The 15,998-nt window shown below is 45.6% G+C and overlaps 1 protein-coding gene across 2 annotated transcripts in view; it reads left to right on the top strand.

Moving 5' to 3' along the window:
* Positions 1-15,968, top strand: part of LOC147223332 (retinal guanylyl cyclase 2-like) — a 16,773-nt gene extending 805 nt beyond the window's left edge. Inside the window, exons 2-24 of one of the 2 annotated variants that reach the window (XM_086165562.1) lie at positions 4,639-4,889; positions 5,165-5,395; positions 5,498-5,653; positions 6,360-6,502; positions 6,605-6,760; positions 6,846-6,995; positions 7,422-7,641; positions 7,776-7,851; positions 8,374-8,458; positions 8,655-8,771; positions 8,851-8,934; positions 9,344-9,520; positions 9,664-9,817; positions 9,911-10,054; positions 10,130-10,278; positions 10,477-10,640; positions 10,771-10,894; positions 12,867-12,935; positions 13,064-13,238; positions 14,670-14,768; positions 14,851-14,936; positions 15,020-15,105; positions 15,189-15,968. In XM_086165562.1, the coding sequence (XP_086021688.1) occupies positions 4,649-4,889; positions 5,165-5,395; positions 5,498-5,653; positions 6,360-6,502; positions 6,605-6,760; positions 6,846-6,995; positions 7,422-7,641; positions 7,776-7,851; positions 8,374-8,458; positions 8,655-8,771; positions 8,851-8,934; positions 9,344-9,520; positions 9,664-9,817; positions 9,911-10,054; positions 10,130-10,278; positions 10,477-10,640; positions 10,771-10,894; positions 12,867-12,935; positions 13,064-13,238; positions 14,670-14,768; positions 14,851-14,936; positions 15,020-15,105; positions 15,189-15,276 (3,174 nt within the window). In that variant the 5' untranslated portion in view covers positions 4,639-4,648 and the 3' untranslated portion in view covers positions 15,277-15,968. Of the gene's footprint in view, positions 1-4,638; positions 4,890-5,164; positions 5,396-5,497; positions 5,654-6,359; positions 6,503-6,604; positions 6,761-6,845; positions 6,996-7,421; positions 7,642-7,775; positions 7,852-8,373; positions 8,459-8,654; positions 8,772-8,850; positions 8,935-9,343; positions 9,521-9,663; positions 10,055-10,129; positions 10,279-10,476; positions 10,641-10,770; positions 10,895-12,866; positions 12,936-13,063; positions 13,239-14,669; positions 14,769-14,850; positions 14,937-15,019; positions 15,106-15,188 lie in introns of both variants that reach the window. The other variant, XM_086165561.1, reaches the window with a different exon arrangement.
* The last annotated feature ends 30 nt before the right edge of the window (positions 15,969-15,998 follow it).

The following is a 15,998-nucleotide window of genomic DNA, read 5'->3' as shown; positions in this document are numbered from 1 at the left end:
GGTGAGTGAACGCTCAGCTAAAAGCTAATGCTAACGGCTAAATTTTAAAATAACTGCAAGGGGAAACAACTGGAAACCAAATGGAGGATAAGGAATTGATTCCCAACATGCAGATGCTGTAAAAATAACAGAAATTAAAAAAAGGAGAATTGACACGAATGCATAATCATATGATATTAATAGCCATTTTTTAATTTTTTTTTTTTTAAGAGCTGAGTGATTACAAGGCGCAGGAATAAGAATAAAACCAAGCGTGAAGCCAGAGGGTATTAATAATGAAAGAGGGATGACGAGGAAAGGGTCGTCTCGTTCTGAAGGAGATAAATCGGCTTCATCCCGTTGATCAGCTCAAACCTCGTTAGCACGCGTCGCCTCCAATCAGCAGCTCCGCCCTTCACTCTAAACGGCAACCTGACCTCTGACCTCTGACCTCTGACCTGCCACCTCACCGCTGAGGTCGCTGCTTGATTGGGGGTCCCTCTTGTTAGTGGCTTCCCTAGAAAAACCTACTCTTTTTTTTTTGTTTCTTTGTTTGTTTTTTACTTTTTTTAATTTCAGAGCCTTTTATATTCTAAATCATCACCAAGTTCTTAATTTCTTAGTGTTTTCAGAGCTGTTTGTGTTTTTTAACAGGCTAAAAAAAAATTCATTTAATAAAAGGGGGGGTAATTATAAATGAGGAAATGATAAAAATTGCCAATGTTCTTTTACATCAGTCATTAAAAATATATGTATATAATTAAATAGGTGGAAAAAATTTAGGGGGATAAATAAAATATTGACAAAAATGACAGATTTGCATTATAAAAAATATGTTTTTTTTTTGTTTGTTTTTTTTACAAAAAAAGTTACAATTAAGTAGGCCAGAAAACACACTTTAAAGTACAGTTGACAAAAATAATGTTTTCTTCTAAACAGTTAATTGAAAATAGCATTTTTTACAGATATTTCAAAAGAATATATATATATATATATATATATATATGTATATATACACACACACTTACACATTAATAGGAGGGGCATTCAATTTCAATTGAATTAAGTGAAAAAAATCATGGATGTTCTTATAAGCAATTTATTATGAACACATTTTTATAACCCGTGGATTTTTTTTTACAATTTTTGAACAGAAAAAAAAATGTAATAACGTTCGAGGGGGAATCAAATATTGAAATGAATGACTGAAAAAAATCGAATTAACATTTTATCATAAACAGCAAAAATACAATTTCATACTGTAAATTTATAAACCCAATTGTAAATGTTTTAATAATTCAACATGTCTTTGTGATTTTTATGCATCTGCGAGCTCTGAAAAGAGTTTAAGTTGAAAGGTCACATCAGACAAAGCAGGTTTGATTTGGTCACCTGACACCTTTAATCCAATCACGTTAAACCAATGGAACACATCTGAAGCTCCCTGATTGGCTGAGTTGAAACCGGGTCAGATTCAGGATAAACGTTTGACAGAATGGACCCACAAACTTTAACAAATATTCCTCTTTATAATTTCTTTTTTCCTTTTCTTAGGCAGAAATGGCCAGGGAATCAAATTTAAAAATACAATTTATCTTTTACTAATGAGGTGGCAATTTTTTTTACATTTTCAATACATTCAGAAAAAAAAAAAAAAAAAAAAAAAAATATATATATATATATATATATATACACACATACATATATACATGGGTATATATATACACACACATATATATATTCTTTTCTTCTATACATCCTTATATATATATATATATCCTTTTCTTCTACAAATACGATTTCTCTTTTTCTAACGAGGTGGCTTACATTTTCAATACATTCAGATTAAAAAAAAAAAAATATATACACACACACACATATATATATATATATATACCCATATATATATCCTTTTCTTCTATATATATCCTTATATATATATATATATATATATACACACACATTTACATACATATACATATATATATATATATCCTTCTAAAAATACGATTTCTCTTTTTTTAACGAGGTGGCTTTTTTTCTTTCATTTTCAATACATGCAGATTTTTTCCTGTTTTTATATATATTCATATTTTGATTCATGGGGAGAGGTGATTATAGGATCAAAATTATAGGATCATTGTTATAATTTATCTGTATATATATTTATATTTATATAGATGTATTTTATAATAGATACTTGTGCAATATTTTTTCATACTCTTGTGCACTCCTTATCTTTCACTTGGTACTTAAGACCTTAAGACACTTTATAGTTTATTTGTATTTCTTATTCTCCCTTTTTTTTTCACTGTTTATACAATTTTCTACTATTATTTATTATTGTTATATTTGTCTTGTAACTTATCCTCCCACAAAGGAGCATTTCTTTCCATTATGCAATAATTAATCCCTAACTCACAATTGAAACGCGAAACGTAAAAAATGTCCAATTGCATTGTGAAATCTAAAATATCTGTAGAATTTGTCGAGTTGCAATGCAAATTTCCCATTAATGTGCAGCTTTTTTCAACGTCAGCAGACGTGTCATCCATACGTCTGGAAACGCTATTATTTAGAGCAAGATTTGGGCTTTTTCTTTACCGGCGCCAGGGCCTGGTTGAATTCATGTGGCTGTTTGGATTCAGCGACCGGTGGAGGTTGAAGAGAAGGACGTTCAGTTTGGAGGCGGCGTGCACGTTTGCCTGGAACCACGTGCGCGACGACAACAACAAGGATAAGAACAGAAACACAGCGACAATAATAACAATGATGAAAATAAGACGTAAACATGATGCGAGTGGAGTATCGATCCGTCACGGCACCGCGGTTGGGAAACGCTGATCGAGCCGATGTATCGGTGGTAACCATGGCAACGTAAAGCGATGCGGGAAGTTCTGAACTCGCATACACACCTGCTTGTGGGACTACAAACATGGAGTCCATCACTGGGGCCTCACAGTGAGAACAACACAATTGTATCTTTTAAGAGTCACAAAGCAGGAGCTGATGCATCTGTGTGTGTGTGTGTGTGTGTGTGTGTGTGTGTGTGTTTGCATAATTATGACTCGGTCTCCCCGCGTGGCTCCGAGCTGGCCGCCTCTGGGCCGGCTTGTCCTAAGAGCGTTAGACTTGCTGCTATACTTAGCGTTCTTAGCTACCTTCAGCATTAGCTAATGGTGTCAGGAGGCATTATTGTGAGGCTTTAGAGGTCAGAGGTCGCCGAGTCACCCGGCGCGGTCCCGGCCGGGCTGCGCCATCCGTCCTATCAAGTGGAGGTTTTCCCCTGCGGACGTCCGGCGGAGCTCTTTACATCTTTACATTCACTCAAAAACGTCAACATAAGCCGTCCTTGACGCACCAGAAGAACGGAGAAGATGCTTCTGACCGTCTTATGGTGACATAAAATCAACAAGATAATAGTAATAGAGTGCAAATTAAAGAGTAAACAATCAACTAGAAGGTATAAAGGGCTACTGACAGGGGGAGAAGATGTATGTATTTAGAAATATATGTCATTTGAATGTAAAGAGGAGCAGCAGAGCATTATTTTTGTGCAGTTTAGAATAGTATGTTTTATTTAAATTTAATATTAGTTCAGACTGGCATTATTAATATTAATTTTTACATAATTTACCTTTTTTTTTTTTTTTTTTTTACGGGTAGCCGCTGCCTAATTTCTGCAGAAGCTCCCCTAAAAAAACCCTGAAACAATCCAATGGTCAGAAGGAGCTTTCAAGTTCAAGTTCCCCTAAAAATTTCCATTCCAGATGTTCCAGATGTTCCAGAAAAGAAAAACTCGTGTTTCTTCTCCTTTTTCTTCCCTTTCTGACCCTCCATGCTTTGTTCCAGCCATGGTTTCTTCATTTCACCCCCACAAATTGGATCTTCTTTGAAGGATTCTCTCATCCATTCAAGATCTTTGTCAGGATCTGCGCTTCGCTTCTCGATGTTACAAAGTGTCCAGGAATTTTAAGGTTCTCCTCCCGAGTCCTTTGGATGCAGAGCTCTGTTGAGACTCGAGATGTTCCAGATGTGTCGGCACGTTCAAGATTCTTCCTCAAGGATTAGCGGGGAAACCCGGGCAGCATTCTTCTGCAGAGCTTCCAGGGTTCTGCAAAGGTCCTCCAGCTGGGGACGGAGAGGATGGATTTACCCACGTTTGCTCCGGATGTTCCTGGATGTTTGCTCCGGAACGATTCGTGAACAGGATCGAGGAGTTCCTTCCATTTTGCGCCCGATTTCAAATCCTGTTTGCGAAGCCGCAAGGCTAAAATATAGTTTAGAACGTTCGCATCTTCGTAGAAGATTCGGGCTTTTGGCTCAAATTTGTAAAAATTCAAATTCTGATGCTCCGGACTCGCCTGGAAGAGTTTGAAAGTTCATCGTCACGAACGGCGTTCGACGGGCCTCTCTGGAGGGTTGCCACGGTAACCGTCGTGCTAAAGCGCCGAGTGTTTTAATCCCGCTATCCGAAGCCGTCGGGCTAAAAATACCCCCGGCTTTGGGCCCGAAGGCTCACACAAACGTCCAGCTAAGTCAGCAGAAATCGACGGCTAATTCTTTCTAAAAGCCGAAGCTCACAGCTTCCGATCGGAGACGGTTAAAGGATCTGAACCGAACTGAAATAAAGTTTTTTTTGTTTATTTTTTCGTCCAGGTCGTCCAGGATGCTGCGTCCCGGGAAGCTGCTGGGGACGTACGTTTGGCTGCTGTGGGTCGGCGAGGTGCGAGCGGCGACCTTCAAGCTAGCGCTGATCGGCCCGTGGACGTGCGACCCGATGTTCTCCAGGGCCATGCCGACGGCGGCGGCGAACCTGGCGTTGTCACGGTTACGCAGCGACGACAGTCTGAGCAGGGGTTACTGGTACGACGTCAAACTGCTGGACGAGGACTGCTCGCGAGCTAAAGGTTTGTAGACCCGCTACATGCAGCTAAGGAGCGTTTAGCATCTCGCTAACCGATTTGAATGTGAAGCTCCGAGGGTGGGGTCAAAGGTCACCCTACAGCTCGCTGCTAGCGCTAAGCTAAAAAGCAACCGCCCCCCTGAGATTAAGAGTCTCACGCTCTACCGACTGAGCTAGCCGGGCTAGCACAGCAGGAGGAAGCTAACTAATTAATCGCACGATTAATCGATCATTGATCGTAAATCATCGCATCGTCATCCGGGTTCTTTTTTTTCCCAGCGCTGACGGAGCTCGGCGACATGGAAGGTTACGGCCACGCCTACATCGGCCCCTTTAACCCCGGCCTCTGTCACGCCGCCTCGCTATTCGCTCAGCACTGGGAGGCAGGGCTTGCGTCGCCGGGCTGCCTGGACGCCGGCTGGCCGAACCTGCCGCCCGTCACGCCGCCCAGCAGGGTGCTGTTCACGGTGCTGCGCTCCTTCCAGTGGGCGCACGTCGGCGTCATCTCGGGTACGACGACTCCTTCTCGATTTTAATCCGCCATCTGGATATTAAATGGGATGCCAAAAAAAAACGCAAACTTATAATCGCGTCCTCCTGTGACATCATCAGCTTCTACGGACCTATGGGAGAGCACCGGGCACGAAGTGGCGTCGGCCCTCCGGGCTCTCGGCCTACCGGTGGGTCCGGTGGTAACCATGGATACGCACGACAACGACGGGACCCGGCAGGCGCTGGAGGCGATCAGGGAAGCTGATAAAGTAAAAGGTCAGTGTGGAAACATTTGTCCGTCCAAACAAATAAAAACATATTTATTCGGGTCACGATCGCACCTTCCGATTGGCCGATGAAATGCTCAAAATTGTCAAAAAAAAAAAAAAGTCCAGCACATATTTTTGTGGATTTTACCTGTATGTATCTAATTAAAAGTTAAAAAAATATTTCTGTGTAAACATCTCATGGCATATAAATTCCTACTATTCCTTCCTACTATTATCTATTATTGTTATGTTTTTGCTTGAAACTCTGGCACAACAATTTCGGGATATTTTCAGGATATAATTTATTATATATATATATATATATAATTTTCATGTATAATTTTTTTTTATATAATATATTATATATATATATATATAATTTTCAGGATAAATAAAGTTGTTCTTATCTTATCTTATCTTAAAATGTACAGATAGATTTATTTAGTTCTTTTTAGCAGGTGCGCCTTATAATCAGGTGCGCTCTATAGTCCAGAAATTACAGTAGCTTTTTTTGAGTGTGTGTGTGTGTGTGTGTGTGTGTGTGTTAGCCGTGCAAACGTTTTATTGTGCAGTCATTTTAATTGTCAAGTCCATTTTTTTTATTTTTTTTTAATTTATCATTGTTTTGTCTAAACGTCTTTGAAAACATCGGTTTTCCGTGTGTTAGCTCGCGACGCACCGACACGCCGATGACGCTGCGCTTTACGTTGCAGTGGTCATCATGTGTATGAGCTCCGTCCTGATTGGTGGAGAGGATCAGCGGGAGCTCCTATTGGCCGCCCTGGACATGGGGATGGTCTCCGACGGCTACGTGTTCATCCCGTACGACGCCTTGCTGTACGCCATGCCGCACCAGGTGCCCGACCGGCGTTCTAGCCGACGTCCAAGTGTTTGCCGTACTTTTTGAGTCAAGAAAACCTCCGAACCGACGTCCTCTTTCCGCTCTTCCACCAATCAGGGGACGGTGTTTCCTCAGCTGACCAACAGCACGAAGCTCCGCCACGCCTACAGCGCCGTTCTGACCGTCACCATGGCTTCGGATCAGAGCTTCTACGACGCTTTCCGAGAGGCGCAGCTGAAACGCGAGATCCGGTCGGCGGTGGCAGCAACCGAAGTAAACAAACCGACCGAGACGCAAAACACCGCGTTTGCGAAAAGGTGACCGCCAGTGACATCGTCATGACAACGTCTCCCTCCAGGTGTCGCCTGTGTTCGGCACCATCTTCAACATGGTGTACTTTGTTGCGAAGGCGGTGGAGGAGCGCCGCCAGGCGGGCGGCGGGCGCTGGGTGACGGGCAACCAGCTGGTCCAATCGGACGGCGGCTTCAGCTTCCGCGGCTTCAACCAGGTCAGCGACGTTCCGATAAGGAGCTCCTGTTCTTGTCCGACATGGTGGAAGAACTTCTCCGGTTCACGTTCTAGTCCACCCGGTTTGAGTCTGACCTTCTTTGGTCTCGTTCCGATGTTTGCTTTGAGTCTCACCTGATTGGTTTACAACCTTACTGGCTTGAAGTCTAATTGAGTCCCCATTGGCTGATGTACTCTCCGGTTCCAGGGTCTACATCTGTTTGAGACAAGTCAAGTTTGAGTCCAGATGCTCCTGGTTTGGATGGTTTCACTACTTTAGGTCTTGCCTGGTTTTAGGTGCGGTACCATCTGAGTTACGGCTGGTTCAAGTCTTGTTTTGAGTCGCGTCTGGACTTCCTCTAGGCTCGCTCTCGTTTCCGGCGAGTCACTCGAAGGATACCGCTCTGTTTCCTTTCTGCAATTTCAGGAGTTGTATGGTGGCAAAGAGGGTCGGGGGCTTCAGGCCGGGTACGTGGTGCTGGACTGCGACGGCGACCGACTGGTGCCGACACACACCCTCGCTCCCGCCCACACCGACGCCAGTGTCGGTAGCCTGAGGTCGCTGGGCCGCTCCTTCATCTTCCCCGGAGGGAAACCCCCATCTGCAAGCTTCTGCTGGTTCAGTCCAGAAGACGCCTGCAGCAGCGGTGCGTCCCTCGCTCTGTCCTTTGTCCACTCGTGGTCTGGAACGACTTGCCTTATGAGGTTCCCTGGCTGAAATTCGTGCTTGCGGCAGATCCGGAGATTTTTTTTTCAAATCCTGTATTTTGTTTGCTTGCAGGTGTGGACACTGCAACCCTCCTCTTCCTCTTCCTGTTGTTCTGTGCTCTGATCGCAGCTTTTTTCATCTGGCAAAGGTGAAACAAACACTTCGGCGACAGACAAGTCGTATCGGGATGGGGGTTGAGACGTCCTCGCGATACCGGTCCCTTAGAAGTAAAAACAAGACAGCAGTTGGGTCAGATCCCGCAAGAGACCGGTTTGGGGTACGGTTGGTCTTTATGGTTCCAGAGGAACTCATCAGACATGGGTTGCTTGACGATCGGTGGAACCCTCGAAGCCGTGCCTATTACCGGATACTTCTTGCGGACTGTGGAGCGCCATTTTTAAAAAGCATCATGGTCCACAGTCCGCTGTTTAATCAGGTCCATCAATCAGGTGCACAGAAGCAAAGAGTTCCAGGTCTCTGCTAGGAGTTTTCCAGGGCTCACAGGGAAAAGTCAACATTTTATCAGCTTCTTCATACGGGTTGGAGTCACTGAGAATGGAAGGGGACCCCAAGACTGAGGCCATCGGGAAAACCGTTCGTGGCAAGGAAAGCAATGAGACAAAGCGCATGTGGAGTTGTAGGCTCACTCTGAAACTCTGTGCCTGCACAGGAAGTTCCGGCAGGTGGCAAACACAACCAAACTCCTCCTGACGCTGGACGACATCGTCTTCATCGACACGCAAGTCAGCAAGAAGGTGAGAATCCGGGAGCGTCGTCGGTGAACCTTGCTCGTTTTTTGGGCCGTGAAAGTGATTCCGGTTCACGGAAGGCGACGACAATTGGATTTGTTTGATTCATGAATTGATCCCGTTCATGAATGTATGATCTTTTTTTTTTTTTTTTGTCAAACGGTTGTTTTTGCCAATGTACAATTTTGCAAAAATCCTGCAGAAACTGAACGACGAGTCCATCATGAGGAGTCTGCTGGAAATCAAGACCCCGTTCAAATCAATCGCGCGCAGCTACATCCTGACGACACCCGAGAGCTCCAACATAGGGATCCTGGAGGTACACCGGAGCCCAAGACGACTTCCTGTGTGGCCCGCCGGGCAGCTTGCTACCCTCTCACTGTTTGTCTCGTCGCCAGGGTGACTGGGTTTGGCTGAAGAAGATTCCTGCGGGACGATCGATGACAGTCGTCAGTCAGAACACGCAGGGTCTCTTCAGCCAGGTACGGAAAACACTAGAAACACGAAAAAATCTTGGCATACTATTGTCATACCAGTGCATTTAGAGACAGGACACACCAGTAGAGGTAAAAACAAAAAACAAAAACAAAAGTTAGTGGTAGTAGAAGTGCAGCGGAAACCCTTTGACCTCCAGGCTGTTGGAGTTTCAGCAGACACAAAGCTCTATGAGGTTCTGTGCTCCAGCTGCCAGAAGGTGAGAGCATCGGGCAGAAGCTACACCAAGCTCGGACTCGAGAACCCGAGGCTCTACTTGCAGTGGCAAGACAATTCTGGGGCCTAAAAGTTGCGCAAGAGTTCGCAAGAGAACACGTACCCAAGGCCGTTACCCGGTCCAACTCGTCTCCGTCAACACGGTACACAGAGATCTTACTGTCTCATTGTCGCTTGCAGCTGCGCGAGATGCGTCACGAGAACCTGAACTTGTACCTGGGGCTGTTCCTGGACTCGGGGATCTTTGCGCTGGTCGTGGAGCACTGTCCCCGTGGGAGCCTCGCTGACCTGCTCGCCGACGGCAACATGAGACTGGACTGGATGTTCAAGTCGTCGCTGTTGATGGACCTGATTAAGGTTACAGACCAGCTCACCGAGGACGTAGTTGCAGTGCTTGGCTGCAAAGAGGCGGGGCTTGTGCTTTGGGTTCGGGGAGGGTTAGCCTTATGAGGGCAGGAAAAGTTGCCGGCAAAACAAACAAAACAAACTGTACCTTTCAGGGAATGAAGTACCTCCACCTGCGAGGTTTAAGTCACGGGCGACTCAAGTCCACTAACTGTCTGGTCGACGGGCGATTTGTCCTGAAGATCACCGACTATGGCATACCGATGATCCTTCACTCGCAGGGTCTCAACCTCCCCGCGGACCCGCAAGGTAAAGACGAGTCCCAAAATCAAGCCAAGCGAGTGACACGCCAGCCAGTCCGCCGGTCTGCCTGTCTGACCAATTGTCTCTTTGACCGACCAGAGCTCCTCTGGACGGCCCCGGAGCTGCTGAGGAACCCTGTCAGGGGCGGCACCTTTGCCGGGGACGTCTTCAGCTTCTCCATCATCATACAGGAAGTGATCTCTCGGACACTCCCGTATGCCATGATGGACATGCCGGTCCACGGTATGCCTCGCCGGTCGGCCTCACCTTGCGCCTATCTTATCCGTCTTCTCATCCGTCCGTCTGCCCGTCCCTCAGAGATCGTGGAGCGTCTCAAGCATCCCCCGCCTCTCTGCCGCCCGGTGGTTTCAGTGGACGAGGCTCCGACCGAGTGTCTCAGCCTGATGAACGACTGCTGGAACGAGGATCCCGGCAAAAGGCCGAGTTTCGACAACATCTTCAAACAGGTGAGCCGCTTCTGAGAAGGGGTCAAGAAGGGGTCAAGAAGGGGTCAAGAAGGGGTCAAGAAGGACGGATGGATTGACCGACCCTTGAATTCGTTGGCTGTGGACAGCAAAGACAGCCTTTGCATCGGACCCTTGAAATGTATCACTGGAGTGACTGCAAATGTACCTTTTTGGTTCTTGACAAATGTATGTGCGCAGTTTCGGGGGATCAACCGAGGGAAGCGGGCAAACATCATCGACTCCATGCTCCGGATGCTGGAGCAGTACAGCTCCAACCTGGAGGATCTGATCCGGGAGCGAACCGACGAGCTGGAGGTGGAGAGGAACAAGACGGAGAAGCTGGTGGGGCAGCTGCTTCCAAAGTAAGTCGAACTCGCCGGTAGAAAAGGAGACACATTCGGACCGACGGCCTTCATCCGACAGGTCCTACGCTGCGCTTGTGTGTGTGTGTGTGTGTGTGTGTGTGTGTGTGTGTGTGTGTGTGTGTGTCAGGTCGGTGGCGCAGGCCTTGAAGAAGGGGAAGCCTGTCCGGCCTGAACATTTTACCGACTGCACCTTGTACTTCAGCGACATCGTGGGATTCACTACCATCTCGGCTCTCAGCGAACCCATCGAGGTACGACCCCGACTCCGGGCTCCTCAGAGGCCCCGCCGGAGGGGCCGGGCTGCGTCACTATACTTACCAAAGGGGGATATTTCATTTCGAACCTCAAGGATGAGGAAATGAATCCATCGCCTATCCGGAGTTGGGTCATAGGGGTCAGCAGTTGGAGCAGGAAGGCCCAGAACTCCCTTCCCTGGCCACATGGTCCAGCTCCTTTATGGGACCCCAAGGTGTTCCCAGGACATGCTGGAGAAGCTGGCCTGAGGTCTTCCCCGTGGTCTCCTCCCAGATGGGCATACCCAGAATACCTCCATGTCGGATGACCCAACTTCTAACCCTATCTTTAAGGGAGGGTCCGGTCACCCTGCGGGGAAAAGTCATTTCGGCCACTTGTATCCTTGATCTGATTCTTTGGGTCGCTACCCTCTGGTAAATTGAGAGCTTGGCCTTCTGGCTCAGCTCCTTCTTCACCAAGACCATCCAACCAACTCCTGCTCCATCCTTCCCTCTCTCGGGAATGAGATACTTGAACTCCAGGAGCTCTTCCCCGACCCGGAGTGGGGACTCCAAAATCATCCGAAAACAAGCAAAGGCGAGGACGGAGGCGCGCGGTTGGCCTTTTCTATGTCGAGTCTCCGGGCCTGAATGGTTGTACGTCTTGTTTTGTGGCCCGCGACAGCCGAGATAGGCTAATCGAAAATAATTAATTCTAATTTTTAGACATTTCGTAACATCCAAATAAAACGTGTTCAAATATTTTTGTCGCTCCTTCAGCCAGTAAAAGGATGACACATCATTTAAGTTCAAAAATAGGACTGAAAGGATATCTTTTTTTTTTTTTTTTTGAACATCTATTAGAACAGGTTCCTTAACAGAGTCTCACACATTCTTACAAAACCTCATAACAAGATACACATTATTTATATACACTTATTTCCTCACTAGCAAGCGAAAAATAAAATAAAACTAAAAAAAAAAAAAAAAAAAAAAAACCCAAAAACAAACAAAAAAAAACATCTAACTCAGTCAAATAGAGATAATATCTTCAACTCCAAATATTTTTTAATGGGTGCCCATTTGTCAAGATATAGGTCTGTTATGTGTTCCATGCAGTTTCCATCCTGAAGCCTCTGACGCCGCTGGTCCAGTAGGTTTGTGGGGTTCGAGCCAGTTTATTGTGATCATTTTATGTGCAATTAATAGAAGAACTCTGAGCGAAAACACCTGGTTTTTCCTTAAATCACTTGTTGATGCTGCACCCATAATAAATTACTGTGAATCAATTGGTCTGTTTAATTTTAAAATCTCACTTATTTGTTTTTTACCTCTTCCCAGAATTTCATCAGTTTAGGACAGTCCCAAAAAATGTGGGAAAAGTCCCCCGTTTTTATCATATTATCATTATCATTAGTTATTATCATAAGAAGCTATCATCAAGGGAGTTTTAAAATACCTTATTCTTAACTTCCAGCTGAACTCCCTCCATGTTGGGCTGCTTAAACATTGTTGCCACGGCAACCAAGAACTTAGATTCCAGTTCCCACTTAGCTTTCACATCCAGTGTGTCCACTAAAGTGTCCATACGTATCCTGCCATATATATCTGATATTGTATTTTTAATGTTCATTTTGTTGTCAACTATCTCAATCCAATATTGTTCAAAATTAGTTGAAGCTTCTTTAATATTGTCCCATTCTTTGTGTGTCATCAAATAATGTCAAGGATATCTTTTTTTCCATAATGTTTTGTTGCACGCGAAAAAAGCGGTTGGTGATTTAAAAAAAAAAAAAAATGTTGTTATGCTCAGCAGAAAGGTAAAAAAAAAGATTCATTCATGTTAATTCATTTTTAAACTTGAAAAGAGCTGTTTTCCTGACTAGCGGAAACGTCTTGCTCTTTGAGCAGGATAGGGGTACAGAGAACCAATGACGGATAGCATCTCGTGTGTGTGTGTGTGTGTGTGTGTGTGTGTGTGTGTGTGCAGGTGGTGGACCTTCTGAATGACCTGTACACCATGTTTGACGCCATCATCGGCACGCACGACGTCTACAAGGTACCCTTCCCTCATCACCGCTTCCAACACGACGCTAAGTTTCCCGCACATTGAAATTCTACACTTCGCCGTCCGAACCGCATTCGGTAGCTCGTCCAGACGCGACCGACCGGCGTGTGTTTTGTCAGGTGGAGACGATCGGCGACGCCTACATGGTGGCGTCCGGCGTTCCCAACAGGAACGGCCACAGACACGCGGCGGAGGTGTCCAACATGTCGCTGGACATCCTGCACTCCATCGGCACCTTCAAGATCCGACACATGCCCGAGATCAAGGTCAAGATCCGCATCGGACTGCACTCAGGTAGCGCCGACACACACCAAACGCTACACACACACACACACACACGGGTGCGATACCAGGGGTGTCAAACTCATTTCTCATGGCGCCACATACGGCCGAGGTAGATGTCAAGTGGGCTGGACCGTTAAAATAATGGCATTCTCAGCGATAAATAACCAAAATATCATGTCTTTCCTCTGTTTTGGTGTAAAGAAGTACAAGAAGATTAGACAATCTTGGAATTTCATGAACAATCCTTTTACAAAACATGTCATGAAACACCTCATATTTCCTTCGACAAAAGTGAAATTTCCTTTTATCATTCACATGTTTGCATTGCAATCATGTGATCATGTGATCCCACTGATCGTACAAAGGCACAAAACTTTAACAAGTAATTGGTATTGAAAAATATAGTTATGCACTTTAAGATTAAATGAGACTTATAAAGAAAGGGATTTTTAAACCATTTACACATGTGCATATAAAATCTAAATTGAATCCCTGCCTTCACCCTCCAAACTGAAAAGAGTGCTATTAAATGTGTAAGGAAGAAAGTGTTCACCTGTAAATGTGTAAACTTCATACATGAAACATGCAAACACACACAATACATACTAAAAACGCATGGAGTTGCATGAACAGTAGAATTCCATCATACTAGTTAGTAGTGAAGCTGGTGACTAACTTTAAATTGCACATATTCGCTAGCAATTAGCTAGCTGGCTTTTACCGCTGCTTCTCTGATTTCTCTGCTTTTGGTGAAAGTGGACGCTGTTTCCTCAGACCCGCCACTGATTGGTTGATCTTATCTCTTCTCAGTTTCTTTGCAAGCTGTCATATTTTTGATGGGTCTCGTCGTGGCGCCGAATATTATATTCCTTAAATACCGAAACTTGTTGCAAACACACTGAGCACAAAGGTTTCCCGTGCGTCTCCGTAAATAAATAGGACGTAGTCCGTTTTTCTTTGTAAATTCTACACTCTTTAACTACTTTTCTCTATTTTGATAACGACATTTTGGCTAATGAGGGCGTAGCAGGAGGTGGAGAACAGGGTAGAAACAACATCATAACAAGCAGCAGGTGGTGCATTGATACCGTCTGCTGATTGGTCCGTCTCAGTGATGCGGATTGGCGTCTACTCTGACGCCCCCTAGCGGAAAATTCTTGAATTGCATTTAATTTAAAAAAATAAATCCTTGTCTTTTATGCATTTTTTCACTTTCAAAATTATCCTGCGGGCCCGATCGAACCCCTTTGCGGGCCGTATGTTTGACACCCCTGCTGTAAACCCTCATATTATGCTAAGGGTCAAATTGACCCTTAGCATAATATAAGGGTTAATAACAAGCGAATGAAACTCATAATAGAGCTAATAAAAAGTAGCGCTAACGTCATGTTGATGATGTTGCTGACACACACACACTCACACACACTCTCGTGCGCGCAGGTCCGGTGGTGGCGGGGGTGGTGGGGCTCACCATGCCCAGATACTGCCTGTTCGGGGACACGGTGACCACGGCGTCGCACATGGAGGCCAGCGGACTGCGTACGTACACCCGTGGATGCCCTGCGCGCGTGTGTGTGTGTGTGTGTGTGTGTGTGTGTTGATGGTGTGTTTGCGCGCTCAGCCTACAGGATCCACATCAGCCTGAGCACCGTCAAGGTCCTGACCAGCCTCAAACTGGGCTACCACTTTGACACGCGTAAAGCGCAGGTAGGCGTCGCGTCCATTAACAACGATGCAGCGCGTTGTTTACACACTCTTGGTGCGACGCCGGCGTGATGATGTCATCGCAGGTGAAGGGCTCGGAGGACACCTATTGGTTGATGGGGCGGGACGGTTTCACCAAACCACTTCCTGTTCCTCCAGACATAAGCGGAGGGTAGGAACACACACACACACACACACACACACACACAGGTTTTGTCTTGTGTTTGTCTGGTGAAACCGTGTGTGTGTTTTTAGGGCCAGCAACCACGGGATCAGTCTGGATGAGATTCCCGTCGAGAGACGACAGAAGTTCCTCGACCGACAGAGGAAGACGAAAAAATAGATGATGCCAACACACACACACATGCAAACACACACACACACACACACACACACACAAGAAGACACACTACCTCAAAGACTGGACAGTTGTGCTTTAAAGGACAATTTTTTCCAGTTTGTGTCCGAGTCTGCGGGACGCGGTCGCCTTTCGTAGCATCCGGCGTGTTCCAGCCTCGTCCGAGACATTCGACGCTCCCCCGTTCGTATCTCCGGGACGCACCGTCGTCATGGTAACCAGCCATCACTTCCTGTGCCTCCAGAGCTCATGGTTGAACCCGGTTCGAATGGCACGGAAAGAAATCGCTTTCTGGAGGTTTCACTTTTTTTTGTTTTTGGTGTCGAGGTCGCGGCGCCACTCCGACCGCCATCGCTGCGAGACCAACAGCTGTAACGTACCAGCTAGTTTTCGTGTATCTAATTGTGCGGGAAAAGACACATTTTAGATGCATTTGTGTCGATAGTGACTTCAAGCTGGAACCCAGTCGAGCCTCTACTAGACATGATCCACAATAACGTTGAGTTAGGAATAAAATGCGAGAGCGATCTCGCCGATTTCGTGGCGGAGGCCGGAGGGACTTTCTTGGTCTCACTGTATCACTGATTAAACAACAAAAAACCCACGGGATAGCGCAAATTTTAACATTGTATTGCTGATTAAAAATCTTGATTTTGAATCTGCGACATGTGGTATGAATGCATTTTTATATGTTTATTATTTCGCTG

The sequence above is a fragment of the Fistularia commersonii genome, chromosome 19, assembly GCF_037954325.1.
Source record: "Fistularia commersonii isolate RoL2024-O1a breed Wild chromosome 19, RoL_Fcom_v1.0, whole genome shotgun sequence".
NCBI lineage: Eukaryota > Metazoa > Chordata > Actinopteri > Syngnathiformes > Fistulariidae > Fistularia > Fistularia commersonii.
The sequence above is the reverse complement of the archived record's forward strand: the minus strand, read 5'-3'. Positions and strand labels throughout refer to the sequence as shown.